Here is a 27,706-nt window from a genome sequence, read left to right as displayed (position 1 = left end):
TGGGGTGAGGGAGGTTGAAAAGAGATCAGGCAAAACCCTACACAACCTGTAGGCAGATGTCTTGGCAGATGTCTCTAAGATATGGGAATCTCCTAGCCCCTCTGCAATGTGGGATTCCATCTTGGGCACTAGGATGCCACCTCTAGGAGTTCTGCCTCCTGCTCAGGGATAAAACTATGCAAGCCCCGAGCTACTTTAACAATTCCTGTCCCAGGAAGGCAGCACAGAAGGAGAAAAACAGGCATATCTGGTCTCGTGTTTTGTGAGCAATTCCGTGATTGCCTCCACATTCCTCCAGTGAACACACTCTAGGAAGCACTTTGTTCCTCTCTCTGTTTCACAGATACTGTCCCCTAAGACAGCCCTCAGGCCCAAGCCCTGCAGGCCCTGACACCTGGGCAGCTGAGTCAGCACCTCAGGAATGGGCTTTAGTAGCAAACCTGGTGATTCAGGGCCCCAGGAATGGCGTCGAACATGCCAACAAACCAGCTGCCTCCTTCTCCTTGAGGTGGCAGAAAGGAACTCAACCAGCTCATCCCTGGGTATGCAAATTCTCCTTCCTGATCCTGGCCCCCCAGCTGCCCTCTGCTGGTTCAGCTCTGATGCTTCTCAGGGGGCCCCCCCAAACTGGATGAGGACTGGGGAAGAGAGTTTCGGTGTTTCCCAAGATAAAGAGGAAGACAAAACGGAACTCCCAAGGAGCCTTTTTCTACCGAAGCTCCCCAAACCACTCCTCACTTCTGGAATAGCTCTCTCCTTTCTTTACCTCCTCCCTTTCCTCAGTTTCCTGCAACCTGGCTGCCCAGTCTGGCAATCTCCCCTCCCCTTCGTATTGGCAGGCAAACAGAACACCAGCCTTTTCTTTTGTTTTTTCTTCTTTTTGCTTTTGGTCTTAAAGCCTTTCTCTGTGGATCCCTGTGTGCATGTGTAGAGAGAGGAGACCAGGTTTCAAGAAGTCAAAGATGTAACATCTTAGCCTCATAGCCTTAGAATCGTTTGGTAGGAGTTTCTTTTGGCTTTGTTATTTTGGCTGCTACTTTCTGGCCTTCCCTTTAAATCCATTCCAGGTCTGAGGAGGGGACAGTAGGTGTCTCTGGTCTGCATGTTCTCCGCCTCTGCCTCTCCAGCTCGTGCTCCTCCCAGGCACAGAGGCTTGGCCGTGACAGGTTTGGCCGCAGATTGCCCTGGAAGGGGTGTGAGTTGTCAGACAGGTGACTGCCGGCTTGGACGCCTGAGGCCTGCCCTGACTGAGTCACCTTGCTGTTGTTGTCACCATCCTTGCCGGAGTCCCTGCTCAGCAACCCAGACCTCTGTGGATACGGCAGCAGCTCCCATCCGTCCAAGCTTTCAGGAGAAGCTACTGGCCCCATGGTGAGGCAAGTGGGCTGGGGGGGGAACCGAGGGCGGCTGGGGCGGTGGGGAGACCTGGGGCCTGGATCACTGCCTCTCCTCCCCATGCCGCTGCCCCCTCTCCCTCCTCCTCCATGTCGGGGGCCTGGCAGAGGGCGGATTTCCATCTTCTCTCTGTCCCCTGCCCCTCACACAAGAAGCTCCCCTTCCTCGGTCCCTCCCCCGGCCCTGGGACCCCCCTGCCCAGCGATGCAGGCCCCAGGGGGCTCTCAGCCTCCCCACAGTGCCCTCCCCACCCCAACAACGCAGGCAGGGCCCGCGATGACACCCAGCTCTGCTCCCCCCTCTTGGGGCTCCCACTCCACCCCACCCCTGGCCCCAGTGACTCCCCCTCCCTCGCACCGATGCCCCCAGGACCCTCCTGGGCTGCGGATAGGGCCTCTGGTCCCTGAGCAGGATTATGAGCGGCTGGAGGACTGTGACCCCGAGGGGCCCCAAGATTCACCCCTCCACGGGGAGGAGCAGCAGCCCCTGCTCCATGTGCCCGAAGGGCTCCGAGGTGAGTGTGGGTGTGGGGCTGCGAGGGGAGCATGCTGGGGAGGGCCTGGGGGCCCCCGAGGATGTGAACTGGGCGCTCAGGGGAGAGCCAAGTCCCAACACTCTCCCCTCTGTGCCCAGGCTCCTGGCACCACATCCAGAACCTGGACAGCTTCTTCACCAAGATATCCTTTGTGCTCGGCCTGGCAGCACTGGCGTGGGAGGGCCCTTTGGTGCTGGTGCCATTCTTGGCCGGCGGCTCTCAGGGCGCAGTGGGTTGCGGAAGTGAGGGAGAGGTGTCTTCGAGAAAGGCCCTTCGTGCCTCAGGCTTCTTTCTTGACGCACCGCCACATCTATAGCTACCACCAGAGGAGTGGCTTTGCCTGCATCCTGCTGGAGGATGTCTTCCGGCTGGGGTGAGATGCTTGTCCCAAGCCCCAGACTCTGTCACCTTGCTCCCTCAGCAGTGCCTGCTGCTTTTAGTCCGTGTCGCACCCCACCCAAGCAGCCCAGAGGCTCGGCGGGGAGGGGAGGACCCTCAGGGCTGACCTGGAGGTTGGGGCAGGAGCCTGCCCTGCCCTCAGGCCTGACCACTGCACTCCCTGTCTCCCAGACAATTCGTCTTCATCGTCACCTTCACAACCTTCCTCCTTCGTTGCGTGGATTACAACATTCTCTTCGCCAACCAACCGAACAACAGGACGACACCTGGCTTGCTCCACGGCAAAGTCACCTTGGCAGATGCCATCCTGTCCTCCTCCCAGTGTGCCCAGCGGTGAGTGACAGCTGGTGGGGGGAGCGTGGAAGGGGGAGACGAGCAGACAAGCAGACAAGCACCGCCCCCCCATCCTTTTGTCCTTCGGTCTAAATCAGCAGTACTCCCAAGTTTTTGGTCTCCGCACACGTTGAATACACTTAAACTTGATCAAGAACGCCCAAGAGCATTTGTTTATGAGGTATATTTACCTCATTCGAGACCGAAGCTGAGAATAGCTTTAAGATCTAAGAATACACCAGCACACGTTCCATCAGCTGCCGATGTGGTGTCACACACGTAGCTTCTGGAAAAGTCCACTGTATGCTCATGAGAGAATGAGCATGAAAACGGCAGAAAACCTTCGTCTTACCTGAAAAAAGTTGGGACCTTGCCGACACTTGTAAGGGCCTCAGGGTCTCCCAGGGCCCACACGCTGAGAGCTGCTGGTGGAGCTGGGTCCCTCTCTCTGTGACTCTTCCCTCGCTCCCCAAGTCTAGTCTCCCTTTCTATTGGGCCCCCACTTTCTCTCTGCTATCTGTCCCACCCCACACAGGATCCGCTCCAGCCCCCTGCTGGTTTTTCTTCTGATCCTGGCGGCAGCCTTCTGGCTGTTACAGCTGCTTCGCTCAGTCTGCAACCTCTTCAGCTACTGGGACATCCAGGTGTTTTACAGGGAGGCCCTGCACATCCCCCCGGTGAGCTGGGCGGGCGTGTCTGTGGAGGGGTGCCTTGTCAGGGGTGGGGACAGAGAATAGGGAGGAGCGGGGGCTGGACAGATGGAAGCGCCCACTGGAAAGCAGGCAGAAGGCCTCGCTGACACCTGCCCAGGCCCTGAGTAATGTTAGGAGAAGAGGTACCACCACTTACTTCTAAGGCTTGGTCCTTACCCGAGTGGAGGTTTGTTGACTTGGATTACAGCTGATGATTTAGGGTCACATGCTTGTGCTCCAAACAGTGGATATTTAGAGGAAGGGCGGTCATCCGACTTTACAGGGCAGGAGGAATTTGGGTGGGGCTGGGAAGGATAGGAGGTGGGAAGGCATTCCAAGGCCCGATGCAGGAGGTGGGGGGGTGGTGAGCATCTGTGGGCAGCAGTGAGGAGTGGACCCACCAGCCCGCAACTGAGTGGTCAGGCCCCATTGGGTGATACCCCCCCCCCCACACACTTTCTGGCCTCCCTCACGATTGCAGTGAGCCACTGTGTGGGCCCCTTCACTGTCCTAGTTCATGCTTTGCCCTTTCTTTCCTCCCCATCTCGTTCATGCTCCTTCTTACTCTGTTCCCCAGTTCGTTCTTTAAGGCTCAGCTCAAAGGCTGTCTTCTGCAGCCTGCTTCCCTTGCTCCCCTCAGAAGCGCAGAACCTTCCGCACGTCTCTCCTGCAGGGCCAAGGGGAGAGGTTTCCAAAAGGCCCCTCGAGTGGGGGAGCACAGACAGAGTGCAGGGAGGATGGAGAGGTCCAGGGGAGCACCGGTGGGGGAAGGCAGGAGTTAGAGCACTGCTTCTCCAGGAGGCTGCTGACCCTTCTCTTCCTCCTCCTCCCTTCTTTCTCCCCCTCCCCCATTCCTTCCAGGGGAAGGGGAGAGCCTGGGATGGACTGGAGAGGCTGGCCTGGAGGGACTTGACTAAGCCGGACTGGGGCAGCTGGGTGAAACTGGGCTAACGTGAGGTTTGCAGATGAGACCCAAGTGAGATCTGACAGCACCCCACCCAGACACGGACACAGCCGGTGTCTTAGGAGGGTTAATGGGCGGTGGAGTGGGATGGGGCTGGGGGCGGGGGGTCGGTCTCAAAGCATGCTGAGATAAGAGGTGGTGAGGCTTCAGGTCCTGTGTTGGCCTGCACCCTAGGGCTGGGAAGGAGAGACAGTTCCCAGGTCCCAGCAGCAGTTCTGTGCCCTCTGTGAAGAACCAGGGCGGGGAGGTTTCAGAAAATCTGCTCCTGAGAAGCTGAGACCAAATACCTGAAGAAGTTAACTTACGAGGTGTCCCTGGGAAGCACAAGACTCATGGCCTTGAGAGTGGCAGGGGCAGGAGGAACACAATTCAGGAGACAATGAAGGGAAATAAGCGCCCCGGTCAGTGACAAGGTTAGAGGAGGCCAAGAGAGGGCAGAACGGGAAAGGCGACAGGTTTCGCCCCTTGAACGACACTGGGTGAGGAAGGTGGGGAGAGGGCAGACGAGGGAGGTAGCTCCGTGAAGGTGAGTTTGGGCATCACCGCGCCGAGGAACCCAGCTGACGCTCAACAGCCCCCTCTCCTCAGGAGGAACTCAGCTCGGTGCCCTGGGCCGAGGTTCAGTCCCGCCTGCTGGCGCTGCAGAAGAGCGGGGGGCTGTGCGTGCAGCCGCGGCCGCTGACCGAGCTCGACGTCCACCACCGCATCCTGCGCTACACCAACTACAAGGTGGCGCTGGCCAACAAGGGCCTGCTGCCCGCGCGCTGCGCGCTGCCCTGGGGAGGCAGCGCGGCCTTCCTCAGCCGCGGCCTGGCGCTCAACGTCGACCTGCTTCTCTTCCGCGGGCCCTTCTCGCTCTTCCGCGGGGGCTGGGAGCTGCCCGACGCCTACAAGCGCAGCGACCAGCGAGGCGCCCTGGCCGCGCGCTGGCGGCGCACGGTGCTGCTGCTGGCCGCCGTGAACCTGGCGCTGAGCCCGCTGGTGCTGGCCTGGCAGGTGCTGCACGCCTTCTACAGCCACGCGGAGCTGCTGCGGCGCGAGCCGGGGGCGCTGGGGACGCGCCGCTGGTCCCGCCTGGCCCACCTGCAGCTGCGCCACTTCAACGAGCTGCCGCACGAGCTGCGCGCGCGCCTGGCGCGCGCCTACCGCCCCGCCGCCGCCTTCCTGCGCGCCGCCGCGCCCCCGGCGCCCCTGCTCGCGCTGCTGGCCCGCCAGCTCGTCTTCTTCGCCGGCGCGCTCTTCGCCGCGCTGCTCGTGCTCACCGTCTACGACGAGGACGTGCTGGCCGTGGAGCACGTGCTCACCGCCATGACCGCGCTCGGGGTCACCGCCACCGTGGCCAGGTGCTCGGGGAGCTGCCCGGGAAGGAGGGGGGCATCCCTCTGACCCGGGGCCGAGCCTCCCGCGAATCCCTACAACACCACCACCCCCAACCCCGCCCTGGGCGCCCCCTCTCCCCCGGCCCTGCCTCCCACCCGCACGTCCTCCTAACCGCGGGCCCCCTTCTGCACCCCCATCTCGATCTCCAGGTCTTTCATTCCGGAAGAACAGGGCCGGGGTCGTTCCCCGCAGTTCCTGCTGCAGGCGGCCTTGGCGCACATGCATTACCTCCCGGAGGAGCCCGGCCCTGCCGGCAAGGCCAGCGCTTACCGGCAGATGGCGCGGCTGCTTCAGTACCGAGCGGTGAGGGTCCGGCCCGAAGCGGGCCGCGGAGACCCCAGAGCCGCCGGCGTCTGGTCTGGGGGAGGGCGTGGGGCAAACGGGCTCCGGGCTGGCCATCCCGGGAGCCGGCAAGTGACTCTGGAGGTTTCCGGCCCTGGCAGGCGTCCTAGGAGACCTCTTTGTCCTGATCACGAGTCCCCTCAACGACTGTTTCTCAGCCTCACCTTGCTTCCCCAGGTCTCCCTCCTGGAGGAGCTCCTGTCTCCTCTCCTCACTCCGCTGTTTCTACTGTTCTGGTTTTGCCCCCGTTCCCTGGAGATCATTGACTTTTTTCATCACTTCACTGTGGATGTGGCTGGAGTTGGGGACATCTGTTCCTTTGCCCTGATGGATGTGAAGCGTCACGGCCACCCTCAGGTTAGAGCCCATCCCTGGCTGTGTGGGGTTGTGGTTGGATAGGGGTTTGCTTGCCTCACTTAAAGCAAAGCTGGGTTCCACCCCAAGTTCTATCACTGACCACCTGTGACCTGGAGCCTGTCACTTGCCATGGGGTAGTGTCCTTATCTGTCAAATGAGGATGGTGACCGTAGCCAATGCACAGGGCTGTGAGGATTGCATGAGATGATGTGTGCAGTACCCTAACAGGGTTCCTGGCACATTGTAAGTCCAGTAAACAGGAGCGGAGACCATCAGAGAGGCTGAGAAATGAGCTGGTCAGTAGACGGGGCTGGCATAAGGCGGTCAGGCCAGCCAGCCCTGGGGTCCATCGTGCACATGCTGGCAAAACATTAAGCCTGCGCCCTACCCTTGTGCTGGCTGTAGACCCAGGTCCTGTTTTGCCGCTGTATTTTTGGTTGATCTTGAGCAAGTCCCCATCGTGGCTCCTGTTCTTTGACCTGGAAAACGGGGCTAGTGTTTCCTGTCACGCCTACCCCGCAAGGCTCCCACGGAAGCTATAAAAGCAGTGTCCACAGGATGTGAACGATGCACTGTTCTTGTTCTCAGTGGCTCTCGGCAGGACAGACAGAGGCCTCGCTCTCTCAGCGTGCGGAGGATGGAAAGACTGAGCTCTCCTTGATGAGGTTCTCCCTGGTGCATCCACAATGGCGCCCCCCAGGGCACAGCTCCAAGTTCCTGGGGCACCTTCGGGGCAGGGTCCAACAAGATGCAGCAGCCTGGGGCGCCACTTCTGTTCGCAGTCCCCCCACCCCGGGGGTGCTCAGTGACTCTTCCTCACCTCTGGTGAGTTGCAGCCTGGCCTACTCTTCTGCCCTCACCACCCCCAGGCTCTCCCCTCCAACTCACTGTTTGTATTGACCTGCTCCCTGGTCCAGCTTGCTCCCGGGCCTTCCCTAGACCTCCTCCCTCCCCTTCTGGCCTCACTTCTGACACCCTCTTCTCTTGCTCCCAGCCTGAGGCCTTCCTGGCCAACCTCTTGGTGCACCCCCTCCTGCCCCCGCGGGACCTGAGCCCCACAGCCCCCTGCCCAGCCGCAGCCACAGCCAGCCTCCTGGCCTCCATTTCCCGCATTGCCCAGGACCCGAGGTGAGGGGGAGTGGAGTGGGCCCGAGATGAGATGGAGAACAGCACGGGTGGCGGGGCTGATCCCCCAGGAGGAGGACGCAGGGGCACTGGGGGTGATTGGGAAGGGGAGATCAAGTCTGGCCCTCCCTGGGGGCCCTGGGGGGAGGGGCATGTCTTTGGACTACTGCACCCTCTGTTCCAGCTGTGTGTCCCCAGGAGGCACTGGGGGCCAGAAGCTGGCCCAGCTCCCGGAGCTTGCTTCTGCTGAGATGAGTCTGCATGCCATCTACCTGCACCAGGTGAGCAGAAGGGTGCCAGAAAGAGACATGTAGGGAGAAAGCAGCTGAGTGAAATGGAGACTGAGCGTGGGGTAGAGTGTAAGGAGGTACACAATGGGAGCCGGAAGAGGAGGTTTTAAAACCCCCTGCACCTAGTCCAGGGGCTGTGCTTCACACTGAGGGGCAGAAAGGAAGCCCATCATCCTTCTTCGTTCCATTTAGCTCCATCAACAGCAGCAGCAGGAACTGTGGGGTGAGGCTTCAGCCTCTTCCCTGTCCAGGCCCTGGTCCAGCCCCTCCCAGACACTCTCGCCTGATGAGGAGAAGCCGTCCTGGTCAAGTGATGGTGAGGTGGTCAGGGTGTGCGGGGGACAGACCCTGGGTTGACGGGGGGCATCACTGCACTGCCCAGCTGCTGGCTCATCTCACCAGGCTCCAGTCCTGCCTCCAGCCCCAGACAGCAGTGGAGAACCCAGAGAACCCAGAATCTGCTCGCCGGAAGGTTTCAGGAGACCACAGATGCCCAGAAGGAGCCTGGCCAGGCCCCTAGCACTGACTGAGAGGGCTCCTCAGGGTCAGTATTGTCTAACTGGGGTGGGAGCTGGGGAATGAAGAGAAAGTTGGGTGGAGCCAGACTTGAAGGGATGGGGGCAGTGGTGGGAATTCAGGGTGATAGGGATGGTCATCTTTGGAACCTAAACCTCCGACTGCTTGCCAAGAGCCTTCTCCTCCCCCAGGTTCCCTGGCTTCTCCAGCCGTAGGAGATCAGACAAGGCCGAGTGGAAGGGCATGATGCCGAGCTATCTTTAAAGACCCCCGCCCCCCTGACTTTAGATCTCAGGATGTTTTAGTTGGGCAGGACTTGGGGGAGGTTAATGATAAGCTCATCCAAGAGAGCAGAGAAAGGGTAGGAGAGGAGATGCCAAAGGCATCTGGAGACAGTGTTAGAGACTATCCCCGTCTGAAGGGGCTAAGGGGACGCCACACCAACTAACTGTCCTCGAGCAATTGCCTGGGAAGAAATCCCCAGGTATCCTCAGGGTGGAGGACGGGGCCAAGGTGGAGGCCTAGCTAAATGCAAGGGAAACAGTGAGGGACGGGACCTGGATGGCAGTGGGCTCTCCAAGCCTGTCTGGCCTTCACGTTCCACTGGGGACTTGTGAGTGGAAAGACTCTACAGAGGGCTGGTGGTTTTGGAGCTCAGCACTGGCAGCGCTGGCTGCGGAAGTGGGTGTGGATCCTCATCCTGTCTGAAACCGGCTGTAAAGGTTGCTCATGGCTTGCTGCACCTCTTTGTGACCTTCGTCTCTGGCGTCCCCACTCCTGGTGGAGGGCTGTACCTCCTTCTCAATCAAGAGCAAGGAAGCAACACAGAACTGCCCGTGATGGGCTGGAAGCCACATTTCCAGAGCGCTGGGCCAGAGTGGAGTGTGTAGGATAGGACTCCCTGTCAAAGAATTGTCACGCCCTCCAGCTGCACAAGTTAACAAAGCTTGTTGTTCTGCAATTTTAATCGATGGGGCTGGGTTAGGCGTCTTGGTAGCACTTGTAACATCGGGTCCAGTCTCTTATGGTGAATTTTCAATAATAAATATTTTAATGATTTAGAGATTAGGATTCGAGATAAGATACTCCCGAGGAAGGTAAGGGGAACCTAAAACTCACCTAATGAACACAAAAAGGGGGTGACAGTAGGCCCGGGAATATCACTGCTGGGAGGGACCCTCCGGACCTGGGGCAGGTAAACAGACCTAGAGAGAGACACTTCCCTCATCCCCTGGAATACGTGGGCAGTCTCTGGATAGAGGTGGGACGGCACCTCGGGAGGGGAGGGAGAGGTGGCTGGTCTGGTAACACCGACAGGAGAGCGGCAGAACCAGAGTAGACCGACGGCCCCTCTCCTGGAACTGGGATGGAAAGCAAGAGGGGCTCTCAGGGACTGGGGGTGTCTGGGCCGGGAGGGTCGAACGCCCAGGGCACTGCGCCGCGCAGATGCCGCTCCTGCAGGGAAAAGCTCTGGGTGCGTATGCGGCTAGTCACCTCCTGGGTGCGCAGTGTGAGCCCGAAAATGTCCTCGTGATAGCGTTGCTGATCCTGCCGGGAAAGAGGGCAGCGGATCAGAACTAGAGTGGGACCTAAGCGGGAGTGGGCCCCGCCCCCGGGATGGCCCCGCCCCGCCCCGCCCCGGCATGGTCCCGCCCCCCGCACCCGCAGCACGCCGATGACGTCGCCGGCCTCGTCCAGCTCCATGTCGCCTTCCGTCGCTAGGATTCGCTGCACCGTCTGCAGGACGCTGGTTGCCATGGTGACGTCGCCGCACACAAACATGTGGCCCCGCTCGAGGCACAGCACGCGGTGCACCTCAGCCGCCAGCTCCGTCCGCAGGATGTCCTGCACGTAGGTCTGAGGGAGGCGGAGGTTAAGCGGCGTGCCCTAAGGCGCGCGTGGGTCCCGGGGGCGGGGGAGGGGCGGGCCAGGCGAGGCTTAAGTGCGCGGCTCTGCGGCCTAGAGAGGTGGAGCCAAACAAGGGGCGGGGCTTGGTGAAGGTGGGTGAGACCAAAAGGCACGCGGGAGGGGCCGAGTGGGGGCGGGGGCCTGCGTGCCGCGGGGTGCCAGCCGAGGGGCGGGGCGCCAGGTGAGGGGCGGGGCGGAGGGCGCGCACCGGAGGGGCGTGGTCGGGCCTGGGCCTGGGCGCCCTGCTGGAGCGCAAGAGGGCGCTTCCCCGGCCCCTAGCTTCAGGTTACCACGGGCCTCAGGGGGTCGCACCTTAGGGCAGTCGGGCTCCCGAGAGAAGGCGGTGAGGACGCGTCCAAAAACCCCGCGCTGCTGGGCATGCTGCACCTCGTCGCGGTAGAGGTGGTCGAGCTGGGAGCATCGGCAGCCGAACACCAAGGTCATGGGGGCCGGCTGCAGCCCTGCAAGTAGCACTGCGGCTTGGGAGAGCCCCCTCCCAGGGGCGCAGCCCTAGCGACTTCGCCCACTGGCTACTGACAGCCCAAGCCTCTGGTGTCTGGCCTCCAGAAGAGTGCGGAATGCTTTCACAGAGACCTTGCCCGACCCTGGTTTACGGAGACGACGCTCACGGGGAGGCAGCTTACGAGAGGTGGTGGCGCCTCGGGTGGAACGACCAGCGGTGGCATTGCGCTAGAACGTGGGGCTTCTGACTCAGACGCCCTTGGCACCATCTGACACGGAAGTTCTAAGAGCCCCCATCTAGCACGGTCCCTGCTCCAACCCCATATTCTTCCACACCCTCAGTTTCCGCACTCTCTGCCTTCCTCTCCGTCACAGCCCCCTCCTTTTGTTTTACCGGGTGCCCTGCACACCCCACGTCCAACCTGAACATCCTGTAGCTTCCTTGGGTCTTGGACACAGCTGGGTGAGCTCTGGGGCAGTCCCAAGTACACTTTGGCCATTTGAGTCCTAGCCCCATTCTCTCCAGACTTCCAGTTCCCCCTGTACCCTTGTCTTTAATCCGGTTAGACTGCCTACTTTGTGTCTGGCACCAGGGAGCCAAGTGAACAGGGCACCGCCCTCTGGTTGATCTACTAAGTTTCTGTTCACCTCTGTGGCCTGTTCCTTGCCTTCCTTCCTGTCTTCCAGGTTTCTGTCTTCCAGTCTCTGTCCCTTTCCCCCCTCCTGCCTTCCAGTCACTCCCTTGGCCCCCAGTCTCACCTTTGCTGTCAATGTCGTGCAGCCGCTCCTGCCAAAATCCCCGGAAGGGGGCAATACCTGTGCCAGGGCCCACTAGGATGCAGGGCAAGCTGGGATCAGGCGGCAGCCGGAAGGAGGGAGCCCTAGTGGAGAAACACTGTCGGCCCCTGTGCTTTCCCAGCTCCCCCGATTCTTACCATCTTCCATTGAGGGGAGAGAAGAGAACTCAGGTTCCACTGATAAGTGGGATAATACTTGCCACGTGTGTCCGACACAGTCTCGCTCACCGTGAGCACGATGTGTTTATGGAAAGAACTCTACCTGCAGGCAGAAACTCCCTGGACCTGTGCTTCTGGAGGTTGGGTCCCAGGAAATACAATGTAATTTGAAGTGAAGAATGTTCTGATGTCTCAGTTTAAGAGATTTACAAAACATGGGAAGGGAAGGACAGCTTTTGGCTCATAACGAGTTCACTCATTTTCAGTCATAGCCTTAATATGGGTATTTGGATCGTATTCAGTAGATTGGCACAGTGTGTGATTCCTCCTGATGGGTTTGGGTGACGGGGCCTAGTTGGTGCCCATCCTGGAAGCTCTTTTAAGTCCCCCCTGAGACTTTGGGTCCTGGCTGCTGGGTGGGGCGAGACTTCTGAACACGGCACGCAGGAAGGGCATCCTGAAGACTAACTTTCTTCCGGTCCTTACTGATACTTTGGTAACTTAACTAGTTCTCCCTGGACTAAGTGAGGACTAATCCTGGAACAGGACACAGTTCCCAAGTGCCTGACTGCCTCCCCAGTCAGACTGACCTCGAGGATGTAGCAAGGGATGGGGCGCCTGGGTGACTCAGTCGGTTAAGCATCCGACTCTTGATTTCGGCTCAGGTCATGATCTCCCGGTTCGTGAGTTTGAGCCCCGCGTTGGGCTCTGCGCTGACATTGTGGATTTGGGATTCTTACCCCCCCCCCACCTCAAAAACAAACAAATAAATACAACTTTCAAAAAAGCCAAATAAGCAGGGGACATAGTGTACCTAAGTGCAGCAGGAGCTGCTGGGCGAATCCCAGCCCTGTCTCTGGGAGGGGAAGCTTCGGGGCAGGACGCTAAGTCCCAATGAGTAAAACGCCCAAAACTTCGTCGAAGTTCTGAAGTCGCTTGAGCGGACACCCCATCCTTGATACGTGTTGAGTCGGTCCTCCCTGCTCCCAGTCACCAAAGCTTCCACCCTCACCCTGTGCGACCACCTGCTGATTCCTCTGTCTGTCCCCGGCCGTCCCCGGGGCACTTTGTCCACCCCTGCTTGGATGGACACTCTCTCCTTTGATGTCCCTGAACTACTCACTCACCCCCTGATGAAGCAAGGTACGGGATCTCCGGCCTTCAGCTGGCTCAGCCATGTGGAGCAGACTCCATAGTGCAGGGGGCCCAGTCCGTCTGGGGGTCGGGGAGGAGAGGGTGACGGTGAGGGGCCCGTCCCCGGGTCCCCGTGTGGCCCTGACCCCGGCCCTTCGCAACCTCACCCTGGGTCCTGTACGCCAGCACGGCCACCGTGAGGTGAATCTCTCCCGGGTGGGCGCTGGGCGCCGAGCTGACGGAGTAGTACCGGGGCTGGAGCAGGGGCAGCTGGGTGAGGAGCAGGGGGGCAGGCAGCGCCACGGACGGGAACTGTTCCAGCGCCTCCAGCAGCGTGGGGCACCGGAACCACTTCCACTCCTCGTAGCGCCGGGGGTCCTGGTGGGGGCGGGGCGTCACGGCTCTGGAACCTCCCAACCCTGCCCGCCGACCTCCCTTCTTCGCTCCTCCTGAACTGAGCCCCCTGGGGTCTCTGCCTCCTTAGTTGGGGCCAACAAACGTTTCTGGAGCGCCGAGAACTCAGCGACGAGTTAGTGACTCGGGGGCTGGGTCTTAAGCCCCAGGACACGTGAGCCAGGTGCCTCCCCTTCCCCACCCAGCTCGTCCTGCCTCACCAGCCCCTGCTGCCCGCCGGGGTGGCCCTGCACCTGGCTGAGGCTCTCCAGCTCCTGCTGTTCTCCGGACTCTTCCGCCAGGGTGCTGAGCAGTCGAAGGAGTTGAGGGCTGGGCGGGGAGGTGATGTCCAGGAAGAAGGTGAGAGCCTGGCGGAGCGTGCAGGGGGGCAGCCGGGGGTCCCGAACCCAGCTGGGGGGTGGGCCACCTGGGGGGGGGGTGGTGTACAGGGGAGGTCTGAGGAAGAGGCCAGCTGGAACTGCGTGGTCTGAGGCGATGGTTGCTTGGGGGTAACACCAGCCCTGACCATCCATGTCTTGCGCTTTATTGGAGACGTTGCCTTTGAACAGTGGTGGTGAACCTGCCTGGGCAGCCCCTGTGTACGTGTGTGTGTGTGTGTGTGTGTGTGTGTGTGTGTGTGTGTGTTTGGGGCCCCTGGCTGGTTTGGGTTGGTCTGGGCTCTGCTTCTCCCCCGCCAACTTTAACCCTAGGCACTGGTGTGGCAGAGGGTGGACCCGACGGCAGCTGTGGAGCAGGCTGGGCTGTCGGGAGGAGACTTTGGGAGGAGCTCAGAGGGACAGGGCAGCCTTCTGGGCGGCATGGGGGGCAGGTACTGGGAAAGCCACCCTCTGTGGACCATCCCGCAGCAAGGTCACCCTGACAGGAGGAGGCACAGGCGGCTCTGAGCACAGGCACTACGAATGTGAGCGGAGGTGGAAGCTGCCTGCCAGGTCCTCAGCTCAAGGGGACCCTGAAGTCAGGGGGACAGGGCGGGCTGTCACTGTCATGTCCCAGACCACGCCTCCTCACCAGGGCTGCCCTTCTCCAGCTGCTCCACGGCCACGGGCTCTCCTGGCGGAGGCGGGTCCTCCACACGGCTCAGCAGCGCCTCCACGAGGCCCGGTCGGTTGGGCGGGCAGATGCCTATGTGGTCCCCCGGCTGGTACTGCAGCCCCTCCTGGCCTCCAGTGTCCAGGCGCACCAGGATCGTGGCCCGGCTGGGGGGTGAGGAGGTAGGGCAGTTAGGGGGAGCGAGGAGGACCTGGGAGGAGGGTGTTGGGATGGGGTGGCGGGGCGGGGGGGGGGAGGGGAGGAGAGGCCAGGACAGGTGTGTGTGTGGGGGGAGAAGAGTCCAGGACAGGTATGTGTATGGGGGGGGTGGGGAGAGGCCAGGACAGGTGTGTGTATGGGGGGGGGGAGAGGCCAGGACAGGTGTGTGTGAGGCGGGGAGGAGAGGTCAGGACAGGTGTGTGGGGGGAGGAGAAGCCAGGACAGGTTTGGAGGGGGGGGAGGAGAGGCTAGGACAGATGTGGGAGGGGAGGAGAGTCCAGGACAGGTATGTATGTGTGTGTGGGGGGGGAGAGGCCAGGACAGGTGTGAGTGGGGGCGGGAGTGGTTGTCCTCACGTGGACTTGCTGCTTTGCAGGTTTTCGACTGAGAGGATGGTAGCCTGGAACATCTTCCTCCGGTGCACATGGATCAGGCCTGGGGGGAGAGAGAGACTCAGCCAGAAGCCCGGCCCGGCCCCTGAGGGTTAGTCCTGGGGCCCCGGGAGCCCAGGGGGGGCCGGCAGGGTCAGGGGGAGGCCAGAGCCTCACCTGGCAGCAGCTGGAGGCCCTCCGCCTGGGTGCTGAGCCGGTACCTTTGGCGCTTCCAGCTCCGTTTGGCGCTGAATATGTCCCTGGCGGCGGCCTTGGCGTCCTCTCCCACGCAGAAAGTCTCACAGGAGGCCTGAGGGGCCAGGTGGGGGCTGAGGGCCTCTGGCCACCGGCGAGGGCCGGGGCAGAGAGGAGCTCAGGGGGGCTGAGGTGGGAGGCCGAGCTGGCCTGCTGGGTGTCCGGTTGTCGCCTTCCATTCCGGGGACTGTGGGAGTGGAGGGGCCCTGCCGCGGCTCACGCCTGTGGCGGGGGCGGCCCCGGCGGCGGGACGGAGAATGGGATCGAAATGGAGGCTGAGGCCGACCGTGCCTCGTTCTTCGGCCCATTTCGTGGCTGGGCCACTGCACTAGCTCTCCCCTGACACCCACTCATTCGGGTCACACCGGCCGGTTACTCAATCTGGTGAGCGTTCATCTCTTAGGGAGCGCGGCGCTCGGCGCACGGTGCGTCTGTGCGTTCAGACCTGCGTTCAAACCCTGACTCCTGTGCTTAAATTCCACGTGCCTCAGTGACCCCATCTTTACACCCCGTTAGCTTCTGGCGAAGATTATGTAAAACCCTAGAGCGCTCCTGGCGCAGGACCCTGCATGTGGGGGGGCTGTGGAAAGGGTTTCTGGCTGGTCTGTCCCTCCTGAGTGGCTCACAAAGGCTGGAGGGGGCCCCTGGGGCAAGACCCCTGGGAGGGTGCATATTCTGTTTGTTTCTGTTCAGGTACAAGTCCTGCAAACTGCTTGGCCAGCTCCCGCCTTGAAATCCAGGGTCCCTCTGTGATTGGCTGCTCCCTCTCCTCCGACCTGTGTCACCAGTCTTGTTAATCTTTCTTTTGTGTGTGTAAAGTCTTATATCTCTTCCTTCCTTCCGTGGCCCCCTCCCTTCCTTCCTACCCCCACCGCTGCTGCCGGAGTTAGTGAGTTAGTTCAGCACCTTCCTGCTTCTAGTTGGATGTTCCTCTCATTGACCTCACGTCTTTAAAGTGGTGTCCCTAAAATCTCACAGTGCGCCCTGCTTTTCCTGTCCCACTCCTAGCTTCCAGGCACTCCCTTTCATGTGGTTTCTTTAGTCTTGTTTTCCATTCTCCTCCTCCTCCAACTTGAGCCTGTCTCTTTCTCCAGCTGGGCTTTCTCTACCCCAGCAAGCCCTCTGCCTGCGCCAGGTGCCCCCACAGCCCCCCCCCCAAGGATGTCCTCCTCCTCTCCGTCAGCCCAGACCTGCTAAGCTGTAGCCTGGGAACCTTGGTTGGGCCAGCCCTGCCCTGAAAGAGCGTCAGGAATGGGAGAAGGAGCCTGGCCAGCTTCAGGCATGACCCCCAGACCAGGCAGAGCTGCCCCTGGAGGAAGCCCAGGCTGAGAAAGTCACAGCTCTGTTAGTCTGGGTGTTCAGGTGGGAGCGGAAGCCTGGGTCAGACGCGGGGACAGGTCCAGGGGCTCACCTGGAAGGCGGCCTGGGCCCAGCCACGGAAGGCCTCCTCCTGGCCACACAGCTCGTCTCCCTGGCCCAGCTGCAGCAGCCGCTCGCCACCCAGCTCCTCCAGCCGTGTGTCCACCGCACGGGCAAAGGCACAGAAGTGGGGGTACGCCCGGGAGCCCAGCCCGAACACACAGAACCTGGGGTGCAGGGAGCCGTCACTGGAGCCCACACCCGTTCCAGCCCCACGCGTGCCCAGACAGCGTGCCCGCCCTCCCCCGCCTCCCCTCGCTGCAGCCCCCCCCAGACCTGAGGGTACCCAGTGCCCCTGCACTGTCTGTGTTACTGGACTCCTTTCTCTTCCGCCTCCAGGAGGACACCAGCGGGTCTGAGCAGGAGACACTGTTGAAGCGGATTTTGTAACTCCTGGCAAAAGAAGACCAAGACAGGGCCGTCACAGGGAGCTGGAGGCTCGGTGCGGGCCCAGACACAGCCAGGGGACAGCTTCAGGGTGTCTACATCTGGGGTAAGAAGGGCCCTGTCCTCGGGCTTGGCTCTGTCTCCCAGAGATCTCTGCGCCTTCAGGCCCTGCGTGCCCCCCTTGTTCTCTCTGAAGGACACCTCAGGACTGGCCAGACTGTGAGTGGGCAGGTCACAAGGGAGGAGGGCATCCTGAGCTGTGATGGGGTCCAGGCCCCCTCACCTCTGCCCTCCAGCTTGTGGAGGTGCAGAGGGGGAACATTTCAGCCCCCCTTTTCTCGTTGTCTCCAGATGCCTCACTGCCCTCCCTCCACCTCCCCCCAAAGTCCCACCCCCACTCACCTGTGTTGTTCTGGCCGAGGGGAGCTGTTGTAGGGACCAGACATTTCCATCAGGGCCGCCGCAAAACTCTGGCGAGGGGAAGCGTGGTTATCGTGGTTAGTTTTGCTTTACTTCAAACCACACAGAAGTTGAAAACTGTACTGGGCTGATCCTTAGAATTCTTATCTGTAAATTGTGATTTTGTTTGGAAAATTTCAAACCAGGTAGCGGCTTTCTGGAAACATGACAGAACCATAAAATGATAAAAGGGAAAATCTACCTTCCCTTCCCTCTAGTCCGGGCCCCCAAGGCAGGGGCCCTGTTGACAGGTGTTTAACCTCCGAGCTCTGTTTCGTTGAACTCAGAAATGTATCTGTATTTATAGTTTGTTAAAAAAGTAAAAATGGGGCCACACCATATTTATCTGCTTTTTCTTAACAACCTGTCATGGATATATCATGGATGTCCTTCCTTCCAGGTCATCACATGAAGAATGACCTCCTTTCAAAAAACAAAAATTTTCAAAATTCTTATTTATTTGGGAGAGAGAGGGAGAGAGACAGAGAGAGAGGGAAGGAGGGAGGGAGGGGGAACGAGAGAGAGGGAAGGAGGGAGGGAGGGAGGGGGAGAGAGAGAGAGAGAGAGAGAGAGAGAGAGAGAGAGAGAGAGAACCCAAGCAGGGAAGGAGCAGAGAGAGGGAGACACAGAATCCGAAGCAGGCTCCAGGCTCCAAGCTGTCAGCACAGAGCTTGACCCAGGGCTCAAACTCACGAACCCCGAGATCATGACCTGAGCGGAAGTCAGATGCTTAACCGACTGAGCCAGCCAGGTGCCCCCGACCTCTCCTTCTTTGGAATGGCTACATAGTGCCCCCTCATTGGCAGGTACTACATGTAGGAGACTTCCCTCTGACTCAGGAACTCTGGGTGGTCTATGACCGATGCCCAAGCACTTGCGTATATACACTCCTGCTGCCTCTTTTGCGTGTTTCGGTAGGGCCGCCCTTAAAAGTGGAGTTGCCAAGGGGCGCCTGGGTGGCGCAGTCGGTTAAGCGTCCGACTTCAGCCAGGTCACGATCTCGCGGTCCGTGAGTTCGAGCCCCGTGTCGGGCTCTGGGCTGATGGCTCAGAGCCTGGAGCCTGTTTCTGATTCTGTGTCTCCCTCTCTCTCTGCCCCTCCCCCGTTCATGCTCTGTCTCTCTCTGTCCCAAAAATAAATAAACGTTGAAAAAAAAAATTAAAAAAAAAAAAAGTGGAGTTGCCAAGTCAGAGGATTTAAAGACCTGATGAGGAAGGTGAGTCAGACCGTCCCCCAGCAACCAGGTAGAGCAGTGCTCTTTGCTCACTCCTGCCAGCACTGGATGTGGCCAGTCCTTGATGTTTCAGCCAACTCGATAGGGGGAGAACAGCCCTCAGACTCCCTGCCATGCCTCCATCTCGTCTTCTGGAAGGCTGAGCCACGTCATGTTCTGCCGTGAAGATAGCTATGGGCTACACGGAACATCTTGGTGCAGCAAAAGCCAGAAATGCGCCAAGGCTGGGACGTCTCAGCATTAACTGTAGATGCATTTGGGTGGTGGGGGTCTCTAGGTTCAAATACTGCCTAAATTTTGTTTTCTGAACCTTTTGTTGAAGGGTCACACATGCAGAAAAGCACACAGGTCTTTAATGTCCAGTTTTCTAGATTTTCACAAACTGAACCTACCTACGTAGTCCGCATCCTCTCCAGAAACATCGCTAGAATCCTAGGATTCACCTCCTTACCCCTCTGAGTCACCAGCCCCCCCCCCCCCGCCCCCACCCCGCGAGGGCAACCACTCTCCTGATTAAGTCACCACGAATTGGTTTTGTCTTCTCTGCACTGAATACAGAGTGAACCCTATGGTCTGATTCTTTTGTGTCTGGCTTCTTTCCCTCTACGTTACATTGTCAGGTTCATCTATATCGTGTGGTTGTGATCCGTTCGCCCTCATTGCTGTATAGACTTTGAATAAAACCACAGTGTGTTTCTCCATGCTTACTGTTGATTGTCATTGGAATTGTCGCCAGTCTGGGACTATTATGAACAATGTTGCCGTACACATTCTTGTTAGTGTCTTTAGCGAATACACCCCATTTTCTATGGGGCGTATTCCTAGGTTTGCTCCATTTTTTTAAAAAATCAGATAAAATTTACATACATCGAAACGCACAGACTGTAGTGTGCGGTTCAATCCATTTGGCTGTTCGGCAGGGTTTTTCTTTTGTTTGTTTGTTGGTTGGTCTTAAAGTTAAACACACATTTACCCGATGACCCAGCAATTTTCTCGTAGGTATTCATCCAAGAGAAATGAAAACATAGGCCCACGAAAGCCTTGCACAAGAATGTTCATGACAGCTTGATTCATAACAGCCAAACACTGGAAATGGCCCAAGTGTCCGTCAGCAGGAGAGCAGAGAAACACGCGTTGTAGTCACATAGTGAGCACTGCTTAGCGGTCGAAAGGAATGAGGTGCTGAATCATTCACGGGGAGGTGAGCCTCAAAAGCAGGCCGAACACTTACCGTGTGCTCCCCTTTCTATGACATCCTAGAGCGGGCGAAACTAAGGTGACAGAAGTCAGAAGTGTGCTGGCCTTCGGTAGGGATGGCCTGGGAAGGGGCTGGCCGGAGGCATTGACGAAGGGGACTGCCCAGGTGATGGAAATGTGCTGGGTCTTCGTCGGCTCGTGGGTCACACGGGTGCAAACACTACTCTTATACTAAAAGAGTAAGTGATTCTATCTTCCTTTGCAACGCAGATGAGAATGGGGGCCGGCATGGGCCGCACGGCAGGGGGAAGGCTTGCATCGGAATTCTGCTTTAGGGTACTTGAGGAGGTACTTCGTGCTAAGAAGGCATTTATCGCCTAGACGCTGAAACATGAGAGCCCTAGAAATGAGTGCAGCTGGGGCCTCCAGGGACGGAGAAGCTGGAAAGATAATGGTTAATAATAAAGTGTTCTGTGGCGGTGCTCTAGTTCGCTTCTTTAAGGATTTGTTCAGAAAGCGAAGTTGCCTGATCTCTGTTGACATCTCTTTTTCTTTCGTCAAGGAAAGAAGAAAAGGAAAAGCCGACATTGTGTAGCGGGCGGAGTATCGCTGTTTTTCTAATTTGTCCATGCTTGAGAGCAGTCTAACCTCGTCAGTCAGCCCAGAAGTGCCTTCCATGTGTTAAATGCTTTTACTGATCATGGAAATGACTTGGGGACACACTGAAGCAGGTGTGTGTGTGTGTGTGTGTGTGTGTGTGTGTGTGTGTGTCAGGGGCAGCCCCTGTGTGACCTGGAGAATGGCTTGTGCAGGCTCTGGGGTCCCAGTGGAATGTCCACACTCGCACTCTGGGGGACTCTCAGGGCATCACCACTCTCCCTCGTGGGGATGGGGTTCCTGCCCAGCCACTCCATGTTGAGTCTTCCCTCATTCCCAGTGGCCCCTTTACTGCTGGGTCTCACCTCTCCATTCTCTGGGGGATCACCATTCCCGAATGTGCTGGTCACGACCAGCACTAGCGTCTCATGCTCGAGGGACACGACATCATACTCATCCATGCACAGGACCTGTGGACAAGGAGAAGACAGATGTCCCAGGGACTTGGTCTCTGCTGCCCTCGTACCTCTACTCTGGTCTCTCGAGGCAGGGCACAATTCCGACCCTGACTCAGGCCCCTACTCAATCCCTGAATCCATTCGGATCCCGGGGTTCCTCCTGGGCTCTGACTTGTGACCCTCTCCTGTCCTCCAGAGCACATCTGAAGATACAAATCAACCCCCCCCCCCCCCCGCCCCTTCTAGGTCCCCACCCCTCTGGGCTTAGCCCTACCCGGGGATCGAAAGCCTTCCGGAAGAGTCTCCCCAGCTGCTGTGCATAGCTCTGGGCCCGGCCGGTCTCGGAGCCATACAGGATTGTTGCCTTTACTCGCTTTGCCATCACGGTGCCCATGAGTGAGGCAGAGATCTTCACCGCACTGCAGGCGAGGGGGGGGGGTGAGGGGGGGTCCCAGGCACACAGAGCCAGGGCCTCCCCCGGTGCACGGTCCAAGCAAGGTCTTGGGGCGCTGAGCGGTGGGTGTGGGAGTTGGTGGGCCTTCCCGCTGCTAAAGCTGGTGCCCTGGGTGTGGGGGAACAGCAGCATTCCTAGGGCACCTACTTGGCCACTTCCTTAAAGGTCTTCTTCCTGGTGATGCCGGCACCCTTGGACCCACTTCCCTTCCACGGGTCTGGCTGCAGGGGAGTGATGGGGGGAGTGGAGGAGGAGGAGGTAAGTAAAGAAAGCAAAAATTTGGAGGCCCCTGGGGGCTGCTGACAGCGGGCAAGAGCTAGTGGGGTGGGCACCTGATAGTGGAAGGCAGGGGACAGGACATAGTTGACCATCTCCTGATGGAACACAGGGGTGAGGCTGCCGGAGATGGGGGGCACGATCCAGGCCCAGTCGGCAGGGCAGCCCCCCCTAGCCTTCTGCTCATTCTCCAGGTGCTTCATGAAGGAGGCCGTGGCAGCATGGTGGTCCACAATGGTCACTTTGGCCAGCTGGGGTTGGGGAGGCAGGGGCTTAGACTCAGCCTACAGACCCACACTTGTCACCCCGACCACCGCTGTGTCCTGGGTCACCCCACACCTAACACAGGCCGTGTCCCCCTACCATGCTGTCACCCCTGCACGCGTGCAGCGTGCACGGCCACCCCCGAGGCTCAGTAGCAGCAGCTCCGGTCTCCCACATCTGGATGTCCTGCCCCCGCAACCAAAACATCCTAAACTCTGGCCAAGTCCTCAGCAGGCAGTTTCCTCGAACAACAATGCTCAGCAGGCCTTCAATCCTGGAGTTAGCATTCCCAGAAGCTGGCGGGTCCCACAAACCACCATACCCGCTGTGCCCCGGGGGCTTGCGTTACTGAGCATGCGCTGGTCAGCAGGGCTCCCGGCGTACCAGACCATCCTACCGCGGCACCCGGAATCGCATGTGCTGTGTCCCCGGACCGGAGTTGCATTGCTGTGTCCCCAGACCTGCAGGCCCAGTGTGCCTCACGGACTACGGCACTTCTTCCTGTTGTCTCCAACTCCTACCCCGTCTCTAGGTGCCTCCCTCTCTTCCAGCCCCAGCCCCTTGCCCTCCTGGCCAGTCTGGGCCTGCGTACCTGGTAACTGTGCAGCACGGCCAAGTTGATTTCCACGGCTGCCTTGTCTTTCCACAGGGACGAGGTGGTCCGGGTATCCAAGTCCATGCAGACGGCCACATCCTGGGAGCAGGGGTGCATAGCGTTGGTAGGGACAAGGTGTAGGGGAGAGGACGGAGTAGAAGGCGCGAGGGTGGCCAGAGGCCTGACTGCTTAGTTTGGGGCTGGTTCAGGTCCTTGCCTGCAAAGGCACCCCAAAACATAGAGGGACCCTGGGTCAGTTACTTCTCTGCCCCGGGTCTTAACTTCTCGTCTCTAAAATGGGTCTTCACGTTGTTTTGCAAGATCTGCTTTGAGAATCTGACGAAAGCTATAGAGCCATAGGTCCTATTCCCGGAAACACAATTCCATATTTGTGCCAATACGCATGCATTCCTTTGCCCCAAACTTGTGGTCCCAGAGCCTCCAAAGTCCTAATCTGAGAGGCAGCTGGGACCTTAGATCCTCCTCCCAGCTGCTGACAGTCTGTGGATCCGTTTGCGCGTCAAAGGCTCCAGCCCGGAGGGGATGGGGCGGGCAGCCCCCCGCACCCCCTCCCCACCCTCTGGTCCTCACCTCCAGGATGTTGTATCGGTGCGGGTCACACAGGTTCCGCGTGCCGATCTCAGTGCTCATGTACCAGCCGCTGAAAGGGGCCGCGGGGAACTCCAGCCCCCCGATTTCCAGCAACATGTTGCTCACCGCCGGGAGGGCGTACCAGCGCAGGCCCAGGGCCGCAAACCACTCCAGCCTGGGGGTGTCGGGGTGGGGATCAAGCTGCCCGTGGAGCCTCGGTGCCTGGCCACCCCACCCCCGGGCAGCCCCTCCACCACCTGACCCAGGCCCTGCCACGCTCACGTGGGGTGCTCCAGGGGCACCTCGAGGACCAGCTCGGGGGGCAGGGCAAAGAGTTCCGGGGGCTCGTCCGGGGCCTGGAGCAGTAGGGGCAGTACGTCAAAGCGGCCGTTTCCCGGGGTCCAGCCGTGCTGGATGCAGAGCTGCGGGGAGCGGGGCCAGAGGGGCGTCTGAGGGGCCCAACCCCCCACTCTCCTCAGGGACCCCCTTCATCGGCATCTCCCCCCGTCATCTCAGTGAGGGTCCCCCCTCCCTGCTTCATCGCCCACCCTTTGGACCCCGTGCCCCATCGCAGAGCCCTCACTGGCCGGCCTCCACTTCTCCGCCTCTCTGTGCCCACCTCAGTGATCTCCACGTTGGCTGGGTCCCCCCGCACGGAGCCGTCCTGCTGCCTGTACCCCGCGTAGCGCACCAGTTGGCTGTTCCAGATTCGGAAGTCTCCGCGGCCCGGGGCGCGCTGGGGGAACACTGTGATGGCCGAGCTGACATGGGGACGACAGCTGTCAGAGCCCCACCTCTGCTGGCACCTAGGGGAGGGATGCCATCTGGCACGGCGTTGGCGGGGGGGGGGGGCCCACTCACCGGAGGTTGCCCCGGTTGGTGGCGTACTTGATGTGGTTGCAGATGTAGGTGAACATCTCCTGGGCAGAGTTGCAATCCCGGGCATCAAACACCTGAGCCAGCCAAGGCAGGGGGACAGGGGGACACAGGGGTCTTGAGTATCAGCTCTAGGAGAAGGTAAGGAGGCAGGGGAGGGTGTCGCCACCTCCTGAGAAGCCTCCAAAGGCTGGAGGTGTTACTCGTCATGGTTCTTTCTCCTCCAAGGAGCCTCCCTGACCGCGTGCACGCACACTGAGCCCTTCCTGCCCTGTGCCCCACACACCCAACTCAGCCTTGTCTGCCTTTATCTCCTTGCTGGGACATCTCCCCACCCCTGCAGAAGCTGACTCAGTACCCGCCACAGAGGAGGGACCCAGTCATTACCAACCCGACGGCCAGGGAGGGGTGCCAACTGACGGGGAGGCCACCTAAGGGTGTGGGTGGTGAGTTCCCCGTTACCTCATGGTGCTCAAGCAAAGGCGGGTGACCCCAGCCAGTCATCAGACTGTCCCTGAGCACACTGCTGATGGGAAGGGGGGTTGGCTGCACGAGGTGGCCGTCCGGGAGTCTGCCTGTCCTGATACTCCTATGCTAGTAGAAGCCATCTTGACTGGCTGAGGGTGGGGGTGGGGGGGCCCGCAGGGGGCCGGGAGATCCCTTTCCTGCTTGTGTTAGTGACCGAAGCAGGGGGTGGCAGTGGCTGGCCTGGGGCCACGGGAGGGATGTAGCAGTGAGTGTGATCACATTTGGAAGGTCTGATGGGTTCAAAGCTCAGCTTTGAACAACTTCAAGGGTATGCAAGGTTCAGACAGGATGGTTCTTTTATTCGAGACTTCTTTGGCATTTGCTGAGCATGTGGCTTTATTCCAAATTCTTTGGTGGCCAGTTACAGCTGAGGAGGCCAAGGTCATGGGTTAAGTTCCCCTGCAGGTCAGCTCGTTTCTCTTAGGCTGTTCCAGTGGTGGGAGCGTGAAGGAGTCTGTGGGGCCCAGGCAGGCACTAGAGGGCTGGGCTGGGCAGGTGAGGCTGGCACGGAAGAAACAGCCAGGGGCCTCTTCCAGAAGACTGCTTCTGTTGAACTGATGATACCGCCCAGGGACCACGGCTCAGCTGTCCTCACTGACCCAGTGTATCTGGGTGTTTCTCCTCGCAGCCAGTCAAGACACTGCCTCTGGACTTAACAACCAGGTGGTGGCTACTGGACTGGGGGCTCCCCAGGGGTACCGATCTCTAAGTCCCCACTGCTTGGGACCCCCCCAGGGAAGCCTCAGGGGCTGCCCTCACTGCTCCTTTCCTTTCTCGTGTCCCCCAGTCCCCATTCTGGGTGCTTGCTAGCCAGCCACACCTGCAGCTTCCCCCACTGGATCCGGCCCACGCAGCGGGGTGCATTTCTCCAAGCCTGCTTAGCCCCGAACACCAGCTCGCTCTCCCGAAGCTGGTATGTGCCTGCGGCTGCTATCTCGGCTTCCACCTCCTGAAGCCTCTGCTCGTGGGCCTGGGAGCCACTCCTGTGGTGGAGAAGAAGGAAGTCGAGTCAGCGAGGGGTGGGGGGAGAGGTTCCCCAGGCTTTGTGTGGGTGTTGGGGGGAGGCTGGTGTCAGGGTGTGGGATAGGGGGCAGCTCCTGGGGAAGGTGATCATCATTTCGAGGCCTCGGCAGGACCAGGGCCCCAGGTCAGAGGACAAGGGTGGGCCGTGGGTCTCAAGGCACGGTGTCACCTCTTGATGGAGCTGTAGTACTGGTTGATGAAGTCCCTGGCCTGGCTCAGCAGCTGCTCAGTGGGTGGTGGGTCCTGGGAGGGCCGGCTCTGCAGTTTCCGTGGAAAAACCAGGGAGCCCAGGCAGCGTCTAGGGGTGCAGGGCCCCTCCTGGGTTGGGGTGGAGGGCAGAGGCAGAGAGAGCAGGGAGCACAAAGGTGAGGACCTGGTCAGGGTGCAGAGGCAGGGGAGGGGGCAGAGGGAGGGTGGGTCTGGGCAGGTGTGGGTTCAGGGCTGGGACCGAGACTGGAAGTAGGGGTGAGGTTGTGCCAGGTTATGGTAGGACTTGGGGCAAGGGCGGGAGGCCGGGAGTCACCAAAGTCCCCTGGGCGTCCCTTATCTCCTCTGGCTCTTCCCCAGTCTCTCTTGTCTTTGGAGACCAAAGGGCGAGTTCTAGAGGGGACTGGCCTTCGCCCCCCTGATCCTGACAGGGGACGGGGTGGGCTCCTGGCCTTACCTGCTGTGCCTGGGCACTCAGGGTGTCGTAAGTGATGCTCCCCACCTCCCAGTTCTTCACACGAGGGAACTTGGGCCCCTCCGGGGGCTTGGTGAGCGGGGGACTGCTGGGACCCAGGGGAGGGGTCATGGGGGAGGAACTTTTTTCCCCCAGAGACCCCTCCGACAACATTCAGAACCGCAGTGATTGATTGCTTGCCTGCCATGTGCTTTCCTACACTTTCTCTGTCAGCCCCCTCGAAAACCTTAGGAGGTAGATAATATATTTGTGTCCTCATTTACAGACGAGGAGGGACCTGAGGCTCAGAAAAGTTAGGAATCTTGCCAGGGGCCACATGGGAAGAACCGGTCCCTTTAAAACCCAGGCCCACCTGTCTCCCAAGTCGTCAGACCCTGGGCTGCCCAGGGCTGCGAGCACTGAGCTCCCGAGCCCCTGGCCCAAGGCTGAGTCTCATCCCTGTTCAGGGCCCACCTCACCCCTTCTGGACAGGGGGGTCCAACCCCCCCGGAGCTGTGATGAACCCTACCTGGAGGGGCATGGAACCCACCCTTGAGCTGAGGGAAACCCTGGGATTCCTCAGCCCAGATTTTCCTCCCCAGTCACCCCCTGCTGACAGTAACTGTTGTGTGAAAGGAGGCCTCAGAGGCCTTATCACTTCCTCCCAGAGGCTGAGGCCAGCCGAGGGGAGGAAGGGAGGGCCTCGGACCTTGGGTGCGCCAGTGCGGAGCCTTCCCCGTGGAGCTGCCTCCGGCCCTGCCACCCTGCTTGGCCTGGCACCCCACCTGGCCTTCAGCCGCCCTCTCTCTCTTCTCGGGGCTGAAGGTACCACGTTAGTTTGGGGGTGACAGCCGCTAGGAGGTGGGGCCTGGAGGAGAGGAATGCGGCCTGTTTGCTCTCTTCTCAGCCTCCCATGCCAAGGTCCTGAGTCTCCCGGGGGCCGACTCTCTCCCCTTCTAGACTGCCTTCTCACTCCCCTGTAACTACCCTCCCCGGCCCCTTTCTTCTCTTAAATAATCCTCACCGTTTGTTGGAGGCTTGTCGCGAGCCAGAAACCCGCACCAATCCCATGGAGTAATTACTGCTATATCCCTATTGTGTATAAACGCTCAGAGAGGTGAAGTAACTTGCTCAAAGTCAAACAGCTCTTGGCGGCAGAGTAGCAATTCAAACCTGGTAAACTGGCACCTTTACCTCCCGCTCTCACCTGTTGCCTGCTGGTCCTGACCCTGGTCTCTTCTCCGAACCTCCCTGATTGTCCTGTTCTATCCACACCGGTAGGTAGCCCTTTTGTGCGGGCGACTTGGTCCTCCTGGCCGGGCTACAGGCTCTAGCCCTTCCCAGCCTGGGGCTTTAGGGCTTGACACCCTCCTGCCTGCCCCCTGCTTCTCGCCGCCTCCAGGGCCCTTACCTGCGGTCTGGCGCGGGTGGGGGTGGGGGTGCGGGTGCCGGTGCCCTGCCGGGCTCTGCTGTCGGGGAGGCTGGGCCCTGCTTGCCGCACAGGCCCAGGCCCAGCCCCAGCCCCAGGCCGCAGGGAGGCCCCGGCTCCTGGCCCACACTCTTCAAATTGCCCATGTCAGCCTCGCCTCCGCTCTGGCACTCTGAGCAGAG

At 59.9% G+C, this 27,706-nt stretch overlaps 2 protein-coding genes and 1 long non-coding RNA gene across 3 annotated transcripts; 2 read left to right on the top strand and 1 right to left on the bottom strand.

Moving 5' to 3' along the window:
* The first annotated feature begins 1,368 nt into the window (after positions 1–1,368).
* On the top strand, positions 1,369–9,389 carry ATG9B (autophagy related 9B). Its single transcript, XM_030308826.1, has 14 exons — positions 1,369–1,909; positions 2,029–2,072; positions 2,239–2,303; positions 2,501–2,662; positions 3,198–3,339; positions 4,907–5,661; positions 5,848–6,001; positions 6,218–6,397; positions 6,986–7,222; positions 7,392–7,525; positions 7,707–7,803; positions 8,005–8,128; positions 8,215–8,356; positions 8,520–9,389. Exons 1-13 carry the CDS (start codon positions 1,369–1,371, stop codon positions 8,340–8,342), a joined length of 2,763 nt encoding a protein of 920 aa, XP_030164686.1. The 3' UTR covers positions 8,343–8,356; positions 8,520–9,389.
* Positions 9,352–27,706, bottom strand: NOS3 (nitric oxide synthase 3). Its single transcript, XM_030308823.1, has 26 exons — positions 27,507–27,706; positions 26,099–26,201; positions 25,604–25,752; positions 25,232–25,394; positions 23,869–23,960; positions 23,627–23,768; positions 23,290–23,429; positions 23,008–23,182; positions 22,414–22,515; positions 21,614–21,808; positions 21,429–21,502; positions 21,102–21,246; positions 20,735–20,839; positions 17,285–17,352; positions 16,772–16,888; positions 16,488–16,662; positions 14,999–15,131; positions 14,807–14,885; positions 14,211–14,398; positions 13,436–13,608; positions 12,956–13,166; positions 12,782–12,869; positions 11,458–11,579; positions 10,549–10,697; positions 9,991–10,185; positions 9,352–9,876 (listed from the first exon to the last, which is right to left on the bottom strand). The coding sequence occupies exons 1-26, from the start codon at positions 27,668–27,670 to the stop codon at positions 9,715–9,717; spliced, it is 3,609 nt and encodes a 1,202-aa protein (XP_030164683.1). The 5' UTR covers positions 27,671–27,706; the 3' UTR covers positions 9,352–9,714.
* Positions 14,332–17,828, top strand: LOC115509390. Its single transcript, XR_003967318.1, has 3 exons — positions 14,332–14,413; positions 14,827–14,933; positions 16,835–17,828. It is a non-coding gene; the product is annotated as an uncharacterized LOC115509390 (long non-coding RNA).

Source organism: Lynx canadensis, chromosome A2, assembly GCF_007474595.2.
Source record: "Lynx canadensis isolate LIC74 chromosome A2, mLynCan4.pri.v2, whole genome shotgun sequence".
NCBI lineage: Eukaryota > Metazoa > Chordata > Mammalia > Carnivora > Felidae > Lynx > Lynx canadensis.
This window is presented reverse-complemented; position numbering and strand designations above follow the sequence as displayed.